This window comes from Montipora foliosa, chromosome 5 (genome assembly GCF_036669935.1).
Source record: "Montipora foliosa isolate CH-2021 chromosome 5, ASM3666993v2, whole genome shotgun sequence".
In the NCBI taxonomy this organism is placed as follows: domain Eukaryota; kingdom Metazoa; phylum Cnidaria; class Anthozoa; order Scleractinia; family Acroporidae; genus Montipora; species Montipora foliosa.
Window position 1 is genome coordinate 23,027,628 of NC_090873.1, and position 20,000 is coordinate 23,047,627.

The window sequence follows — 20,000 nt, forward strand, 5'->3', positions numbered from 1 at the left end:
AGCTGAAGTTTGCATTACCATAAAGAAGGTCATCGGCTGGTAAAGTCTCTAAATGCTGAATGTTTTTTCTGACATACTCCACAAGTCTTCCAAGGGCCTCAGCGTCCGTACGCTTCTTGTTGTAAAACATATTCCTGCAACATAGATTTTCAATGCATCTTACAAACTAAATCTGCCAATCTGAAAATGGGAACAACGACCGGCACGAAATAAAGCGCCTGCAAAAGATCTCCTATAGAATATATTACACAGAGTATCGCGTTTCTTCTAAGCCAATAGGGAGCTTGCGCACGCGCGTTTTTTGAGATGCGAACGGCAACCGGAAGAAAACATTTCGCGTGCCAGGGCAGTGGTGTCTCCCAGATAATACTAACCATCTCTAATGGAGAAAACATACTTAGCAATATAAATGTGGTTGTGTGACGACAAGTTAAAAGGGGAAACGGTAAACTTCCCGTTGCCGTCCGCGTCTCAAAAACGCACGTGCTTAAGCTCCCTAATGACGAACGCATACGATTTGCAACATAGATTAGAGTGCAATACGGAAGTTGCTATGGAAACACAGCGATGGTGTATTTTTTTTATATATAACAAACGGAAAATCGTATAAACTTGCTCGTCCATTTCGTGGTTTATGGTCACGCGAGATGCTTTGAGTTCTCTAATAGGCCTTTTGCAACAAACGATCACATGGTACAAAATCCGCCATGCTGGAGGGCAAGCTCATTATAATTCCCCCACTGGGACATTAAAACAAAGGAAAGTCAAGCTTGACTGGTTCAGGTCTCTTTGTTTGATGTCCCAGTGGGGGAATAATAATGAGCTTGCCCTCCAGCATGGCGGATTTTGTACCATGGGATCGTTTGTTGCAAAAGGACTATTGCAATCGCCTACGGCGAACCGAATATTCATCGACTTTAGTAGTTTTAAATCAACCTCGTTCCCAGGGTCTCTCTTCTCTGCCTCCATTGTCGTTCTCAACGACAATGGAGGCAGAGAAGAGAGACCCTGGGAACGAGGTTGGTTTTAAATAGCTTGATAACAATGACAGAGTCGCAAAGACGTCGCTATTGACATCGCTGATTTTTAGTCTTAGATGTTTCACCAAGCCTCGTGTTATTCGAAATTATTTATTTAATTTTTTCTAGCTTGCTGATACCGCAAGGATAAAAGCTTCCCACAAAGAAGATGTTTTTTTCTTCCTTTACTCCAAAGCTGTTGACACATGCACAAAATCGGTACTTTCGCTAAATATGGCTTTAACTACAAGCAGAGTTTCAGTCACCTTCTCGTACCACTAACCTCCATAACGCCGTAGCTAATACGGTGTCGTCACAAAGTAGACCCTGAGAATGAACGCAAAAGATTGCAGCGAAAATTCTAACCTCAAAAGCCTGGAAAGCTAGAAATCCTACACACCAAACATCAATTCACTGTTTAACTGTATTGAGTTCACACTCAGTTGGTGTTCACATGAGCAATGAAAACCTAGAAGCATAGCCCAGTAACTGATACTGCCAATCACAGCAGAATCAGACAATCGCAAAGTGTACTGAAGCAAAAACACTGTCCTGGACAGTGATTGACCACAGGAAATGACGATATTGTAATATCACGAATGAATAGGCCTTTTTCGATATATTAAAATTCAGCTTGATAGTGAGGCAGTGAGGACAACGGCAAAGGAAAGTTGATGACATGTACATATTTTTCACATTCACTCCAACGTGTTTCTATTGCTTTTGTCCTCACTGCCTCGGTATCAAGCTGAATATTTGATATTTCGAAAATGGCCTATTAGATAAGAGCGTTGTTTTCCCGCGAAAATCAGTTGCCATGTCCCTGGAAAAAACGTGGCAGAAGCAGTCACTTGTGACATGGCTTCTTCTGATTGGTTAAAAGTGGCGGCCCTTTGTTTGTTTCGCGTGCAAAGTGCCTCTACTAAAAATAAATCCATTAATGTATCTGTGCTGGTGCAAACTATGGCTACGTGGCTACGGGCTAAGATGAAACAATGGCTCGACTCCCATCTCCATAAAACAGTCAAAAAGGTACAAAAATAAAAATAATAAACCTCATGGTATACCGCGATTCTTAAAGCGTCAAAAAAGAGTGAGGCACTTACGGAGCCACTTAGCCGGATATCTGCGTGGCCACGTAGCCGCGTACCTACATAGCCACGTAGAGAGTGAGAGGAAGGCACTGCAGTAAAGAACAAAACACAGTGGTTAATCCATACCTCGTCTAGGGCAATTGTGAGTCCATAAAACTGTTTGAGCAACACACGCATGTTATCTCGCACAACAACTGAGTCGATTGTCTGAAATAAAAGGACAGCATTTTTTTAAGCTATGAGATTTTCCCCTTTTTGTAGAAAATGGGATTCTCTTCAAGCAATTCCGAGAGTTTTCATCATTATAGAAAAAATCTTCTGAGGATATCTAATACTCAAAATTCTTCGCAAAATTCTTCCTCTTCAAGTGTCTCTAAGAAGTCCGAAGCCACTCTCCCACCTCCCCATCTTGTCCCAGAATAAACTTAACAGATGGGTTACATCGGTCAGTGGTTTAGGAGGTTGGATCTGTTGCTTGACTACACATATACAACCAGAGAATTGACAACACTAATACTTGACATTGCCAAAACAACAACCACACGCGATCATTGATATGAAAGCCATACAGCAGGACCTTGCACCAGAATGCTCACCCCAAGATTTTTCATTCTCTCTTCAATATCGAACCACATCATTTCCACCAGCTTTCTATACAGAAAACGACCATCCTTCCCCTCAGCCTTAAGTCGTACTAAGCACATCCTTAAAAAAAGGACAAAGAAGAAAAATCAATACTTCTGATTTGATAATAAGGAGAATTCTAACCACAAACGGAAGCTTGATCGAAATAATTAGAAACAATCACTTCATAACAATGTCAAAAAATGAAGCTGGAAAACATTCATTTTTTGACATGAAGTGTCAAAAATGGATGTTTTCTTCATACAATCATACTACATGTAAGTCACTTATTATTTTTTGGTTTTACCAGGTTATTTGAACACGGGTATTCTTTCACAATGATTATACAGTCAACTCCCGCCTTGCCAACACCTCGCTATTACGGACACCCCGCTATAACGGACAGCAGCTAAATCCCCGGTGAAAGTTACAGACGTTTGACTGAAATAAACTCCCGCTATTACGGACTCTCGCTATTACGGACTTACGAACACTAACTTTATTCGACCCAACGTCACAATTTTATTGTTTTCTCTCTCGTTATAGCGGACACCGAGCAGCATCTTGGAATATTTGCACACATCATAAAGTCTATTTTTTCTTCTTTTTTGATTCATAGAGGGGAGTTTAAGGTTGCTAATAAATTAAGTCTCCTTGGCGACAAAGTGGGGGAGAAGTACACAGAGCCGATAGGAGCGATCTCTTAAGGCAATATGATGGCTGATGCAATCAATAGCTGATGTTCAGGTTTTTCTTTGAAAAATTTTTTTTTAGAAATGTAGATTACTGTACTTCAGTACAGTAGGAAACCAAAACAATGCATATGTGGACATTGCTGCAACATACGATGATTGTTTTTTGCGTACTTAGTACTGTACACGAAGGGTACGTAACTCCTGTTCTGTTCTGTTTGTAAATAAAGTTCTGACGCCCTTTACATGTGACAACGGCTCTGAAAAAGGTACTGGAGTTAATGAGAATGAACACACACGCGACCCCTTTCTGTAAATATGGTTTAAAATTAAAATGTTCTCGCACCCCACTATTCCGAACTCTCGCCGCTATTACGGACACCAATTCGCGATCCCGAGAGTGTCCGCTATAACGGGAGTTGACTGTAGATGCAAACAAGTTTTCCCTTCAAATGAAACCATGTTGTCTCGCAGTGATGAGCGCAAATTTCTATTGCGTCGAGAAGCCTGAAAAATTTTCAAGTTTTCCCTATGATGTTTCTGGAAAAGGAACGAAATCGCTCACAAGGTTGTGTCTAACGGCTTTGTTCCATAACACGTTAAACGATTACTGATTACTAGGCGGCTGACTGACGGATGACTAATGGCGACAGACGCTAATGGCCATTAAATAGATAAGCGTTAGTGTACGTTATCCCATGTAAGGTCACATGTTTGGGATAAGAAGTTGCCCTTATATGCATCCTTCATCAAATTTGACAAGTCAACTGAGGCAATGGACTCACCATATATGTAGATGAAGAACAATAAACCATGACTGGAATGTATCAGGCAATTCACAGGCTATGGAAAAATTGTTAGATAAATGGTTTACAGGTATGCCAACTGTACCTTCGATAACAAGAGCTCACAAGCAAGGATACTACTGTAGTTGAATGGCCTTGCTCCAAGTGCCTATTATCTTAGTTATCTTACTGGTAGAGCATCCGAATGCATAGTTTAGAGTTCTGTTAGTAGCACTAGGATTTTCGTGAGTAATCATTAGCCACCCTAAAAGAAAATTAAAATCTCTTCAAACCTATTCAAAAACTCATTATATGAGCTTATTACAGACTATCAAAACACAGCCCAATATAATACTCCTCCTTAGAATTCTTTATATTATATTAAACGACAGTGATGAGGGCCAGCTTTTTTTTCTTGTTTGCTAACATCTTTCTCCTCACATTTTGCACCATTGTGTGGACTCCAGAGGGACATGCTTTTTGTGGAATGTTTTTGAAGCCATTCAATAAACTTGCATGTCATGATTTAAAACCACTCGGCTTTGCCTCACAGTTTTAAACCCAATAAAACAATGCTGCTCATTTATTAAAGAGTGCTAAAAATATCAAAGGGGGTATTCTCATACTTCACGCAAAGGAGATGGGGAATAAATAAAACTTGTCTCTATATCGTTACAGTGACCCAGGCTACATAACTTTTAAAAAAGGTGCACCCTAAAAAGAATTGAACCTTTGACCTACTACGGAACAACCAGCTCCCAGAATGAGATGACTTGATAGCTTGATAGCAGTGTAAATCATGTCATGGATTTGACTCTGAGTTTAAGTAAGTCTAAGTTTGTTTTTATCTCATGAAAATATAATTCATTTTCCCTTTCTCTCCACAAAAAAATATCTCCAGAAATTTTACGCTGTAAGGAGGATTTGTTTCCCACATGTACCTTCAAAGAACTCTTCAAAGTTCATACCATCAACACAACATTGGTACATACTTTTGGCACTTCCTATTAACACCTAAAACAAAAAACATTAACGTGATTTAAACATTTTTACTGACCCAATCCTAACCCCAATGCTAACAGATCATAGGATGGCAATGCACATGGTGCTCCACGTACTGAGCAAAGATAACCTTGTTTAAACTCCAGGGTTTAGTAGTTTAAAGAAAAGGTCTTCAATTTTTAATACCCTGGACACTTTTTGTTCAGAAAGAAACGTGGCACTTTCTACTTGGTTTTCTAGTCTTTGAGTGACTGACACCATATTGCAAGAAAATCATTAATTATTTTGGGCACCCTTCTTGAGTGTATACAAGAAAAAATTGCAATTATTGCAAAGCAAATAATATTAATATAGGATAACTACCGTAAAATTATGCTTGCGTAGAAGCCGCACCCCTTATTTTGATGATCAATGTTAAGAAAAAAACCTTCAAGAACTTCACTTGTGATGACATTTTTTTTGCAACTTCAAAACAAGTCCAAGAAACTTTTAGTTCACGACTACTTGATTTATTATGCAAATGGTCCGTGTCTCTTGACGACTTATCAATCGACTATAAATTACAAATTCACTCAATTCTGAATCGTAAAAGTATCTGTTTGAAAGCCCTCTCAATTTAAAATCCAATGATATGAAATAAAATATATTCAAGCTAGACACTTATACAATGTGAAAGATCGTGAAATACGCCCAACAGAATCTGTATCCATGCCATTCATGGTGTACTCTGGAGCAGGGGAGTAGTACAGTGTAGGAGCTATGCCACTAAAAATTATTTACAAATTGGAAACTTCTAGGAAACAATTAATGTGGAAAAGTGTCATTCTCTGAATAAGATATTAAGGAAGATGGCTCTCAACTACTAGTGGTGCATGTGTTTTCTAACAGAAGTGATGTCAGATTTCCATTGAAAAAGCTACCTCAGAACCATCCATGCAACCTTTTTGTAGGTCTCTTTGACTAAATAGATTTCTTAGCAACTATTAATTGTCTTTCTGTCATTAAAAGCCACGCCCTCAATAAAATTTTTTTCTATTATAATATTAATAGCATAACTAGGAAATAATAACTATTAATTTTCCTTACCGTATTCTTCACCATAGGTGCAGCAATGAAACGTAGAAAGCTAATGATTTTGTCTATCATAGTGTCACTAGTACTGCTCATCCTTTTTTCTTCCATTGTATTCACACTCCCACCTGAACCCTGAACAAAGCGTGACAAATGAAACAACCAATAAAAATTTTGATGTATCATAATTATTTTCAACAGAACATAATTTTTAGAAGAAAATTGGATGAACTGATCCTTAAAGGATCTTTGAAGATCTTCTTTAAAGATCTTCAATTGCAATTAGGAGTTTTAAAGATCCCCAAAGAGCCAGTGAGGATCCTGTGAGGATCCTACAAAGATCCTGGTGAAAACAAGTTTAAAAAATCTTGATAAGGATACTTACAGATCCTCAAGAATTCTTTGAGGATCTTCCAAGGATCTTAAAAGGATCTTTTAACTGATCTTGAAAAGATCTTTATTAAGATCTTTGAAGATCCTTGATAAATCCTCTATTAATCTTTAAGGATCTTTCAAGGATCTTTGGAAAGATCTTTGTAATCTAATCAAAAAGATCTTTCAAAGATCAAGTCATGACATCCTTGACGAGTTCACGGATCTTGATAAAGATCTTTTCAAGAACAGTCAATTGAAAGTATCTTTTTAGGATCCTTGAACGATCCTCAAACAATAGGCTAGTTTCGAATTGTGCAGCAACAAAAGAACGGAGTCGAGGTTCAGGGGAATGATTAGCATTTTGTTTTGTTCAAAACAAAAAAAAAAGAATTATTCCCCTGAACCTCGACTCTGTTCTTTTGTTGCTGCACAATTCGAAACTAGCCTATTCTCGAGGGTCTTTTAGGATCTTTATAAAGATCCTTTGAGGATCATTCAAAGGATCTCCTTAGGATCCATGAAAGATCCTCAAGGAATTCTTGAGGACCTTAAAGGGATTTCTATCAAGATCCTTAAAGATCCTCAAAGATCTAAGACAGATGTTTGGGGGAACTCAGTAATTAAAATCCTAGCCTGAATTTAATTACCTGGCCTCTGACGAGGTGTTTCTGTCTAATGATACTGCTGCATCAATAATTTGCAGATTTTGTTCTTATGGTCTTAGATCTTCACAATATCTGGCTTGTTACATGCTCTATCAGTGTGTATCTATTACTTAAATCCCAGAGTATTGTAGTTTCTTCATTTCCAGTGACAGTTACTGGTTTGTGTTTCTTTACTATTATAATTCCTATAAACTGTTGTTGTCATTGTTGTTGTGCAGCTATTGTTTTTATAATTGTTATTATTGATCTATTAGAACTTCTCAGACCCTCAGGTATTAATGGTCTGGCCTACAAAAACAATGGTTTGGGAGCAGTCAACAACAAGTTAACAAAGGTCCCAAACCTCAACCCTTCCTTTATTCTCCATGGACAGCACTTTCCTCAAGATTCTTGCATTAACCAAGAAGTGCTGTTTTCTGCATTGCATCGATTCTGGCCTCAACCCCAATATTATTTCCATGTTTCACATGACTATCTGATATCAACACCAAGGAGCCAGTCACCACTAGAATCACATCAATACTTTCTTCACCGGGGTGCAGGGATGGCACAGTGGTGAAAGCACTTGTCTCCCACCAGTATTAATGTGGCCCGGGTTTGAGTCCCAGAGTCGGTGTCATATGTGGGTTGAGTTTGTTGGTTCTCTACTCTGCACCACAAGGTTTTCTCCGGTTACTCCGATTTCCCCTCTCCTCAAAAACCAACATTTGACTTGATTTGTGATAAATGTTAATTCAATTTACAGTGTCCCCAATTAGTGCTTCAGCGCTAGAATGACTAGACACTTTCTAACCTCCTCTTTCAGTGGTTCATATTTTCTAACATTTCGATGTTCTTAATCTCCTCCGCTCTAGTGAGGAAGGAGGAAGGATGGCACAGTCGGTTAGTGCGCGGCCTTGGTGCAAGAGGTCCTGAGTTCGATTCCCGGATCTCGCATCCTTGTTTCGACTCCTTTCCTTTCCGTGTAGCTAAGTAGCTTTAAATACCCGTAAAACGGAGCACTGATGGAGAGGGGGGAGTAAAATGAGCGCACCGTCGACCTCAGGTTTGTCAGTTGAATTACTGTTACGAGTTATCGACGTTAAATAAGGTCTACTTTACTTTACTAGTGTTACCAGGATCACAATATCAATAATTTGGACCACTTTGCCCTTTTTGCTTACCACTATTAAAAATGCTTGGTCTTCTTGCTTCATTATTATTAGTATTATTATCATCATTATTATTACAGTTGAACACGGCTATTTCAAACTAGGGTATTCCGAGTTCCCCGCTATTTCAAACTACAGTGTTGAAAAGTGAAGTAAAGGCAAATTTGTTTCGCTTTCAAAAAGCAAAATAAAGCAGCGCTAGCCCATGTCGTAACTAATGAATAACTTTCGAATGAGCTCTGATTGGTTTAGAGTTGCTTTGTTGCTAAGTGAAATTTCACACTCTATTGGCTTGTTCGGCTAACAAGCTACACCGCCTCACGAATGTTTATTCACGATCATCATGTCCTTGAAGCGTAAGCGATCCGTTCTTTCGATAAAAGATAAACAGGCTATAATTTTGCGATTAGAGAAAAAACGAAAAAGGAACCAATTTGTCAGCTGAATATGGCGTTAGTAAACGGCAGATATCTGATAACCGCAAGAGCAAGGGAAAGATCATGACGTTTGCCGACACGTGTACAGGTATTCACAACGGTGACAGTGAAGATGTAGACCATATTGTTTTCCAAACGATTTGTAAATGTTTTGTTTCACGATTAAATGTCGCTTTCTTAATTTAATCAGTTTTTGTTCCTCATTAATATTCATATTCTCGATTATCCAGACCTTCGATTATCTGGACTATTTCGTCTAGTCCCAACGAGTCCGGATTATCGAGGTTTGACTGTCCTGTACTAACAGTGTACAGTGTAGTTGTTCATTTCTCTTGGTTTTGCCCCCTTTTTTGACTCACTTTACTTCAATTCCCTGCTTACTCGAACTACGTGTAATTTTTGTTTCCCATGGACTTGATGCTTTTCTTTTATTTCAAAGTTTAATTAAAATGGTGGTTTAAACTAACTTCTGCACACAATGAGAATTGTACATTCCACCAGTCCTGTAAATAAACCAAATGATTTCTGGTAGGAAAGACTGTAGATATATACTAGAATTCCTCTCTGCACTTCTAGATTGGCAGATAACTATAACATATTATTCTTTGCTCTTAGACTAGTTAAAATTAAGAAAATGTGAAATTTTCATGTAAGACCAAAAGGTCTTACAGGGTCACACTGTATTTCGTATACAGTATTAATTTTTTATGATGACCCGGCTATTTTGAACCCCCACTTAATCAAGCTTTTTCCTCTTTCCCTTGTGACTTTGAAATAACGAGGTTCCATTATTATAATAATTGTAATATTAACTTTTATTATATTTTCTTTGGAGATGTAATTGTTGAATGATGAGTACCTGTACTGTTGAGGACAACCTTGTATTTTGTGTAACAACACAACTTGATGCTCCATGAAACATCTTAATCGTGGAGCTGTGTTCACGGACAGACAGCTGCTTGTGCCTGACAGAAGAGCAGCTCAAAGGAATCTACAAATACAAAAAAAAAATCAGAGCAAAGCTATTAACAATGCCTTTTTTGTTTCTCAAACTTTTTGAAATGCACAAGATGCCTAGATAATTTTTTTGTGGTTTTGTTATGTGTAAGGTTGAATACTATTTAAAGTGCTCATGAAACAAAAAATAACTAAGGCTTATTTAAAAGATCTTTTGAAGAAAGGAAACATGGTGTTCTCATTTTTAAAATATCTCATATCATTGGGGAGATATTAAGGTTTTTGTGTTAAAACTGATGACGTCATCAGTGGTTCCAAGGGGAAAACAAATCACAAAATCTAAAATAGCCTTGGAAATATTACCGCAGTTCTCTTCAAACTTGGCACTAATAATGTTTATCAGTCAGCACATAAAATGACACACATTGTACAGTTGCCATGGCAACCGTTTTGCTTCCAGATCAAGGTTGTGCAGAACTGGTGTTTCCGCTTTTTGCCTTAAGCAAACATCATTCACACTCAATGAGTTGATTAGGAGACCTACAGCAACATGGGCTCTATGTGTGTTTTCAGCAGGACTGATGTCTTGTTTGATTTGAGAGGAAATTGAGAAACTTCATTTATAACCAAAAAATACTGGAGCCAAAAGTGTTGCCATGATTATGTCATACTCTGCACCATCTTTCACCTTACTTAAGGGTTATTACTCATGCAAAGTTTGAATCATATCGATGTCAAACTTTGAGAGATATTCTTGATTTTGTGACCCATCTTCCAGCAGAACCACTGATGACGTCATCAATTTGCTAATTTGCATAACACAAAAACTCAAATATCTCTGAAACAAAAAAAGATACTTCAAAACTGTAAAGGCCATTAGCCATTATTTTGAAAACTCTTTCAAATAGGCATAAATTATTTTTTACTTCATAGGCACTTTAAGACACAATTAAAAACATTTCCTACTTCCAGGTCCAATAAGACACGCATGTCCGGTAATCCTGTGACGTTCACCTACAATGGCTAAGCTCCCACTAGCACTTGACAGGTGCCATTGTTACAATGTATTTTTCCTTGCTGCTGTTAACACCAATGTAACACTAGATCAAGTTGTGTCAGGTTACACCTGACGTTGTTGTCACCACTTGTTGATGCAACCTCCCGGCTAGCATAACACTGAGTTCTGTTAAATGATTGGTCGACCTTAAATAAATTAGATTACACACCACACAAACCATGCTTTCAGAGTTGCAAACATTGTTTGTAAATCAGTCAGTGTAAAATGAAGACCAGGGGTAAAATGCAGACTGAGGTTATAACGTAACTGTTGAAAAAGCCGAAACCCCTTAGAAATGCTAACCTTAGGCTTAATTAGGCCTAAAACAATATTTAGGCTTCACTGTGAGCATTTCTAATGGGTTTGGGCTTTTCCAACAGTTAACAACTGCATCAAGCTGAGAGGAAAGTGGGTGCCTGGGATGTCCAGGGGCCTCCGCTGTGATCAGCCAGCCCCTAGACAGTGAAACGCTCCCATGGCTAGCAAATCCTTGCAACCCAACCATGAGCCCCTATACACAGGGACATCCAGCTACCCGTCACACTGTGATAACAGTGGAAAGACAAAAAAAAAAAGGTGGGGTGTAGTGGGAGGGAAGCAGAAAAATAAGAAAGCACTACTGCTGAAAAACAACTGATGAAAAAAAAGCAAAGGCCACACAACACTCTTCCTGACGTGGTTCGAAATAGCCACTACGCTGAGACCGCATGACCTACGTGAGCCTGTGCATGTATGCCTGAGACCAGCATCTATTTGTTGTTAACTTGGTTAAATTTCATTTAACCACATTTAAATTATAACCTCAGTCTGCACTTTACCCCCGGTCTGCAGTTTGCAGTCTGCGTTTTACACTGACCTGTTTGTAAATATGCTTTGATTTTGCCAGGTTGTGTTGGCAACAGTCTGTGGCAATGATCTTAGGAAAGTAGCCAGTCCTACTTGAAACAACTTCACTCCGTTGTAACACCGTTTTTAACAGCGCTAGTGGAACCTCAGCCAAACCTTTTGCTTCAACAAATACAGTTGTAAGTACAAGGTCTCAAAAGTGAGCCTGCATCGAATCCGAAGCAGCTGAATACATGAATTATACCTGTATTATAACGATCACTTCACCACCAGCACCAGAAAACCAAGCAAAAAAATTGTTCTTTTAAATACCTGAAAGGCCCTGACATTCCAAACGCCACATAAACGTCTCATGGTCACTGAAGATCTAGACAGTAACTTGGAGGAAATCAAATGCATGCTGATCTGCTTTGAGAAGAAGCTCTGAGATGGACAGTTACGGTCAAGTTTCAAAACTGTTTACGCCTTCATATAACTTCAAACTAGAAAAAAATCAGTCCTATTCTGTTTTTTTTTTAGGTTCTCTGTTCCTGAGTAATGAGGAACTCAGTATCCGCCATCTTATTATGCAATACCTGATGAGCCCCTGGTCCTAAGGCAGCGGGAAGATGGATAGATACGCCATGTACATGTAAGTGAGACCGACAGTGAGAGCAAGGTACCATTGCCAGGGAAGATGTCGGCGTTCCGTGAGACAAGTCTTGTCAAAGAAGTTGTCATTGTGAACGGGCTTCCGACGGTTATATCGAAGCGCTTGCCACGACGTAGTATTCACAAGATTGTGATTGTGGTGATTCCCGGAAATCCTGGTTTGGTTGAATTTTATGACGGTTTTGTGACCACTTTGTTCAACTCGCTTCAGGGTCAATGGCCCATTTATGCCATTTCCCATGCTGGTAAGGCGTTAAAATTAACGATAAATTCTAATTGTATGAACAGTAGACACGGGGAGACCCTTGGAAGATTTGGCAATAAACTTTGCATTTGATTTCCGATAAAAGTTGACGCGTATCCAAATTAAAATCGACTCGGGTTTATTTTAAAACTGCGAGCAAATAGCATCATGCATACGAAAATCGTACGTAAAGGGTAACTCCTCGACTGGTAGACAAACCTAACCTTGAACTGATTGTTAAAATGCAAACCACAAGCTCATAGGGATTAGTCAATGTCTGGAATGGTCCATAAGAGGAACACAGTCGACGTCGACTCGTAAACCCGCGAATAAGATTCACCCCAGTTATTTTGCTTTACTTTCCAAATATCTTTCAATGCAGTTTTCGCTCTAATTGTGACAGCAGATGCAAATCCCAGTAGATCATAGAGCTTGAAAGTTGTTTACTTCAGGGCAGCTCCCTTAATTGGTGAAATTCTTTATCTTCCTTTCTGCAAAACTTAGGATATCAGTTTTTGGTTTCTGTTATGTAACGTAATAGAATACGTAACACGTGCAGTTGTCAATTTGCAAGTGTGATTTTCCTCCTTAATCCTTTATCAATCGGAAATGAAGATGCTTGAATAGACGACAAACAACAGGTTCCACCCATCAAGCAGCGAGCATCTTGGGTTATCTGGGAATGTCCAGTGAGACGCCTCACTGACACATATTCCATGGACGGATGGGTCATTGGAGCAATCAGTCAACAGGGCTTGGATTTTCAGGATTTTATTGAAAACAATGTGGCAATCTGAAGCTGCAATTGCAAAATTATTAAAGAATATTGGAAACAAATCCCTTTCTAACGAAAAAGAAAAACGAAAAAGGGTTACGAAATCAAAAGTACTTACATTTGTCCAGCCTTGTCAGGTACATAGATTTAAAGTCAGAAACATACACACTTCCAATTGAAAAAAGGCCCTTAATTAAAAACACCCTAGTAAGCCATGCATTACATATGAATACTAAAAAAAAACATGTTACATATAAAATCACGTGAGCTTAATGGCCGTAGATTAGAGTCCAGTCCTTTGTGATTTCGGTAACGCAACATTCCCTGTCTTTTGTACAATGTGTATTTAAATTAAATTCAAACTGTAACAAACTATTGCACAAGTTGAAGCTAAAACCTTCTTATCCATTTATTGACTAATTAAACTTGGTGACAGACCAACACTTGAGGAGAGGTAATGAAATCATTACTTTTTCATGACACAGGCATTAGGGTCTTTAAGAAAAAACCACAAGAACTGCACAAAAAATTTGCTCAAAACAAAAAAAGCTTTTAAAATTTTGATCAAAGCCAAGAACCACACGCAAAGCATCAAAACTGCAAATCAAACTATTTTAGTGGTAATACATGGAAGATATGAACTAGAGTCTGCATCAGGAGGCTAACTCGAGAAATGGGAGTAACGTCGTAGAATGTACATGTAGTGGACAGGCATAATGATTATTGCTGAACCTCGACTGTACAGGGAATAGGAAAAACTTCTTGTATTTGCACTGAAATGTGAAAACCAAATGCCAAAAATTGACAAAAAACTGCTAGCCATAACATTACTAAAGCAGAAAAACCAAGCCAAAAATTAAAAAAAGCCAAAAATGCAAAACTGAAAATCTTCCCTCTTTTAATGATAACTGCAAACAGTAATTGCTTGACTTTCTAATTTTTTTTGCAAGTAAACAGGTCTCAATCCCCACATCTCTGACATGCCCTTATAACTCATTTGAATGTTGAAGAACCTGAACCTGTCCCCTGTGCCCAATTTTTTGCTGACTGTCTGAGATATACCAGTAACTCCGTCTTTTTGTCTGGGATGTATCTCCTTGTTTAAAAAGGAAAAAAACTCCCTACACTGATGTCAAAACTTTTCTAAGTCAGTAATGGCCTGCTGAGAATTTGGGGTACAAGATTAGAAACTCGACTTTGATTCTTTCAGACTATACTGTAAATGCCTTGATTTGAAATTAGTTATTTTTAGCAACCTGTTGATCCACTTACCTCTACTTAATCCTTAACCTCCACCTCCACTCAAAAATGCCTCCTTTAACCCATTGACGCCTGGGAGTGAGACTTAAAGGCCCACCTTCAACCAATAGGCATTGCATGGCATGGAACAATTTTCATATATATCAAAATCCCATCAAAGCTGAAGTTCATCCTATCGGATCGCTACGATAAGCAATGCAAATTTCCATGACAAAAACAAAGGGTCAAACATCCTGTCAGTGGAAGGTGGGCCTTTATTGAAATGCATGTAGATTTTACTGTCTAATACCAGATGATTTTACTCATCAGTGGGTTAAATTTACTCTGTTTAAGTGGCAATTTTGTTGTAAACGATATTGCTTGTTCTTACATTGTAGGTCATTCACCTACTGAAGGATATCCCTTGAACCCATTTCCCAAATCATCCCATGGTGACATTACAGCAGGAAAAAGCAGTTTCCCATTGACCCTCAAGGAGCAAATCGCTCATAAGAATGAATTCCTTGAGAGGCACATCCCTCCACACTCCAGAATTCTTCTTATTGGTCACTCCATTGGTGCTTACATAATTCTTCATATTCTGAAGACTTGCAGCAGAGCTTCAGATATTACCAAAGCAATTCTGTTATTTCCAACAATTGAGCGAATGGCTGTTTCACCGAGTGGCAAATACGTTACACCCATGGTGAAGTATTTCAATTGGCTTACACTGAGTGCAGTGGGAGTATTTTCAGTTTTTCCTGTTTCTGTCAAAACGTTTCTAGTAAAATGGTGGCTGAGTGACAGAAAAAATCTGATATCAGGCTCAGTGGAATCCGTTCTTAAGCTTCTCTCTCCAAAGGTGATAAATGGTGTCGTTACAATGGCCCGAGATGAAATGACACAAGTTGTGCTTTGTGATGAAGAGGTAAAATATAGCAAGCAATAGTCACTATGAAAACTACATGTACATGAATGGACCCTATGTGAGACCTCCAATTCCAATCCATCTAATTACAAAGTCAGGGAATAACTGTTCCAGAGTTTCAAAACAGTGACAGTGGAGGTGATAAGTCCTTGGGACTGACACAAGTGGACTTATGATTTAAAAAGCCCTCATTAATTTTTTTTATACTTCTCTTTGTTAACACTCTATATTCTAACCATTATTGATGCCTTTTTCCCCTGAACAACAAACAAGAAGTTGTGCTATCATCACTCCCGTGTCTAAGAAGTAAATTTGATTTAAAATCCTTGCTACAGATTTTGCATTAAAACAACAGCTAGATTCACTCAAAAACTATGTCCCCATTAACAACAGCTAGAATGTCCCCATTAACCCTTTAACTCCCAATAGTGCCACTTATAGATTTTACTCTGTCTAACGCCAGATGATTTTACTCGTCAATGGGGAACCCCACGGGGCTGAAAGGATTAAATTAAATTTGAATATTTTTAATACTGATGTCACAGTTATAAAATAGCTGTCCAACCCTAGGCTCTCTCTGACCAGGTGTGGTTGTTACTCCTCAAAAAATAACAACAATGGCATGGTTTCAGGAATCACCCATGGTTGCCGTTCTGTTGTTAAGGCTTTCCTCCAAGGGTCTTTCTAAACAGCACTGAACCACCATTAATGAAAATAAGAAATGCAACAAGAGATCTCTGTTTTAAAGTGCCCCAGCCTGTAGTAAATCACATCTGGTTTTTTTTCAGATTTTGAAAGTGTGTTTAACACCTGACTGGCCAAATTTTTAGCTTTGACTTTAATCCAAAGGCTGTTAACTTTTAGTTTAAGTTTTGGATTTCATGGTCGGACCGCTATTATTCATGTTCAGGACTGTCCAGTTGGACCTCAGAGGGTTGTATCCAGGGAAATTTGATGTCAAAGGCTCACTAGCTTAAGATTTCAGCGTGTGAATGAAGCGTATTATAAATTATATGCAAAACGAGGATGTAAAATTCTGAAAGCCAAATTTTCTTTGCTGCATATTAATTCTGCGGCATACACAAGCATTGCATTCTTAAACTAGTATTATTAAAGCCTTTCATGTCGTTTTATCCTTGATCCAGCTCACTCAAGATCTTAAAGTTAGTAATGGTGGACCTGTCCATTAAATAAGAAAATTGAAATAAACAGCTGTCTTTTTGAAATGAAGGCTTAAGGCTTTGGTCACTTGGTGTTTAGTTAACATAGTTTTGAAATCCAAAGAAAAATAAGAACTGAATTTTTGGTCACAGTGGCACTTTAAAACGTCACTATACTGGTTAAACTGCACAGTGCCATTGTTGTTTAATTGCAAATGTTAAAAAATGACAATAATCAGCAAGCAAATGGTAATTGGTTATGATGATTGTTATTCTAATATTTGTTTTCTTTTTTTTGTTTGGTCAGGTAATTAAAAAGAACTTAAATAAGTTAATCCTCTACTATGGTACCATTGATAACTGGTGCCCAGTCTCCTACTATAAAGACATGAAAAAGCGGTTTCCAGATGGTGAGATATATTTGTGTCAAAAAAAGTTTGATCATGCTTTTGTCCTGGAATCTTCGCATGAAGTGGCTGAAATGGTGTCGTCATGGATACAGGATGTGATTACTTAGCAACCTCAGCTCAATAATATTCGAGTTATCCATTATAGTAAATTACGAAATCACACATTTGGACTAAGATGTACAGTTAGAACTAAAGTATAAATATGTTTTTTAAATAATTATTATTAATCATCAATTATTATTTATCCTCCTATTTTATAAGTTTTCATAGAGTACTCACAGAATTGAAATAAAAATTAATAAGAGAAAAGGGCAAAAGGTAGTAAAACTTATCCCATGCCCTTGCAATTGGCAAATATCAAATTTGTGGCAGTAATAGAGGAAAATATATTGTGTAGCTTACCGGTAGGTTATATAAAGCAAATAAACAACATCAACAAGAAACACCTTAAATTTATTTAAGTTTCTGGGTATTTGGCATTACTGCTAATTGGGAACACAACATAAAGGAATATTATTACCGGTATTGCTTTTTCACATTACAAATATGATTCAAAATATATATTATTAAAAAAGTAAGATGTACAGTGTACATGTAAAAACTGTACAAATTTTTAAAATGTATCCTGACTACAATTTAAAATAATATATTTAGAATTCTACTAGATGTCAAGTCGAGATAAACATAGGTGACAGTTCTTGTAGTTGCTCTCAAATAAAGATTCTATATTTCTTCTTCTGATGGACAGGTTGAGATGAAAGAATTTTGGCTTGTACTCTTCTTATCTCCTCTTGAAAGTTTTAGTCCAGCTGTTAAGCCCGAAAAATGGTAAAATCGTTCACTTCTTGATAAAAGCATGGAACTCGGCACGATGATACAATTATAGGTACTAATCATTTTCTGATATAGGGCCAGCAAGGAATCGCCTTTTTAAGAGGGTAAATGAGTGTGGCCACATACACATGATTCTAGTTAGCATGAAAACGAGGCTGAAATAAAAAACTTGTTTTTTCAGGTAAAAATTTTAGTTTTCACGATAAACAGTCTTTGGTAATTATCAGAGGAACAAATAAAAGTTATATATTTTATTAATATTCAATAATGTGTGCCACGTGGTCTATCACATGACTACAAGGAAACTTACAGACTATGAGAAGCAGTAAGTGGTAGAATATTTCAGTTAAAAAAACTGTTTGTAAGTAATAGAATACTGAAATCAAAAATCTGCCCGGTGGCTGTCTGTCCATGTCAAATACATGGGCACCCTATCATCCAAAGGTATTTCAACAGTTCAGCGAGGGAGCCTTTGTGGTGCACAAGTCACCGCAGGCATTTTCATCCATAGCACTGGATCACGTGCATGAACAAGCTAACGCCTTGGTTAAAGGAGATGGAGGGGCCTGTGGCCTAACTGAATGCCGTGGCAGTTTATTGTGATAGATGGTTGAAGGACCTGAGCTTGCAAAAATGACACAAGAGTTTGAAGAATCCATTCGTTCTGTCACAAAGGAAGATACACGCCACCACGAGCAAGTACCAGGAGTACAGGTTTTGTTTAAGAAGGACGTTGCATCCCTGGTGTCTTCATTTGCGGAGGTAGGAAATCCGTTTGAAAAAGACAGCAAAGACCTGTTTGCACTAGACTCCAAAGTTATTGTGGAAAATGCAGTCATCCAAACAGTCAAAAACGTGATAACCATTGGTCAGGAGCAGTACGATACTTTTGTCCAAGAGCGATTTCAGAAAAGGACCAAGGAGGTGACTTCAGTTATAAGCACGAATAAGCTTCCATTGTTTAAAAGCCCTTTAGAACAGAAAACAGACAAGAAGAAAGTACAAGTTGCATCTCTAAAAGATGATTGTGCCCTATTCTCCAGACTATACATTGCTTGTCAAAGTCGTGAAGGAAACCTCCAAGAATTCTTTAAAGAGGAGAATCATCCGTGGCCCCCATCTCTGGCGCAGGCTAGTAGATTGAGATAAGGCCAGAAGTCAGATCTTGTAAAGTGCATGGAAAAGAATTCTACACCGACTGCCGAATCCCCAGAATTGGACATTGCAATACTTGACGGAGCTGTTGTGGTGCAAATGGAATCGCCCGGGGCCGCAAGAACGTTTCAAGAGTATTGCAGACAATGTTTTCATGCCATACATTATGAAACAGCTTCAACCAGTCAAAAGAGTCGACATTATCTGGGATGTTTATCGACAGGATAGTCTAAAGGCAGCTACCAGAGAGAAGAGGGGCTCTGGTACATGCAGAAGGGTAACATCCTCTTCCCAGATTCTGAAGAACTGGAAGAGTTTCTTACGCGTGAATGAGAACAAGACAGAGCTCTTCCACTTCCTGGCGAAGCAAGTGGAATCTTGTCACGTAGAAGGTAAAGAACTTTGCGCTTGATACGAGGAACACGTTTTAAGCTCACCAAGAAGAGATGACATGGAAGACTGTACCACGAAGAAGCTGATACACACATCATGCTGCACATCATACATTGCTTCGCAGTGTGGATATCAGATAGTCATGATCAGAACCATTGATACAGATGTTGTGGTTCTTTCAGTTTCCAAGATGCAAGATATTGTTGCTGATGAGCTTTGGATTGCCTTTGGCACCGGTAAACTATTCAGGTACCTGGTAATACATGACATTGCTGCTCAGCTTGGACCACAGAGGGCCAAGGCTCTTCCAATGCTGCATGTCCTAACAGGTTTCGACACCGTTTCTTTCTTTTCTGGCAAAGGGTAACGAACAGCATGGCATACCTGGAGTGTGCCGGGGTTTCAATAGAAGGCGGTTACCGGCGGTATACCGCCG

The 20,000-nt window shown here is 38.4% G+C and overlaps 2 protein-coding genes across 2 annotated transcripts in view; one reads left to right on the forward strand and one right to left on the reverse strand.

Annotated features, from left to right (window-relative positions):
* Window positions 1-12,345, reverse strand: part of LOC138003762 (ubiquinol-cytochrome-c reductase complex assembly factor 1-like) — a 14,317-nt gene extending 1,972 nt beyond the window's left edge. The window contains exons 1-9 of the mRNA XM_068849986.1: window positions 12,088-12,345; window positions 9,775-9,906; window positions 6,303-6,422; window positions 5,156-5,228; window positions 4,215-4,272; window positions 2,710-2,818; window positions 2,240-2,320; window positions 1,303-1,346; window positions 1-134 (exon numbers count right to left, since the gene is read on the reverse strand). The exon at window positions 1-134 is cut by the window's left edge and continues 1,972 nt beyond it. Of these exons, the coding sequence (XP_068706087.1) occupies window positions 1-134; window positions 1,303-1,346; window positions 2,240-2,320; window positions 2,710-2,818; window positions 4,215-4,272; window positions 5,156-5,228; window positions 6,303-6,422; window positions 9,775-9,906; window positions 12,088-12,174 (838 nt within the window). The 5' untranslated portion in view covers window positions 12,175-12,345. The remainder of the gene's footprint in view (window positions 135-1,302; window positions 1,347-2,239; window positions 2,321-2,709; window positions 2,819-4,214; window positions 4,273-5,155; window positions 5,229-6,302; window positions 6,423-9,774; window positions 9,907-12,087) is intronic.
* A 105-nt stretch (window positions 12,346-12,450) lies between these two features.
* Window positions 12,451-20,000, forward strand: part of LOC138003760 (lipid droplet-associated hydrolase-like) — a 9,129-nt gene continuing 1,579 nt past the window's right edge. Inside the window, exons 1-3 of the mRNA XM_068849985.1 lie at window positions 12,451-12,671; window positions 15,083-15,612; window positions 17,080-20,000. The exon at window positions 17,080-20,000 is cut by the window's right edge and continues 1,579 nt beyond it. Of these exons, the coding sequence (XP_068706086.1) occupies window positions 12,452-12,671; window positions 15,083-15,612; window positions 17,080-17,289 (960 nt within the window). The 5' untranslated portion in view covers window position 12,451 and the 3' untranslated portion in view covers window positions 17,290-20,000. The remainder of the gene's footprint in view (window positions 12,672-15,082; window positions 15,613-17,079) is intronic.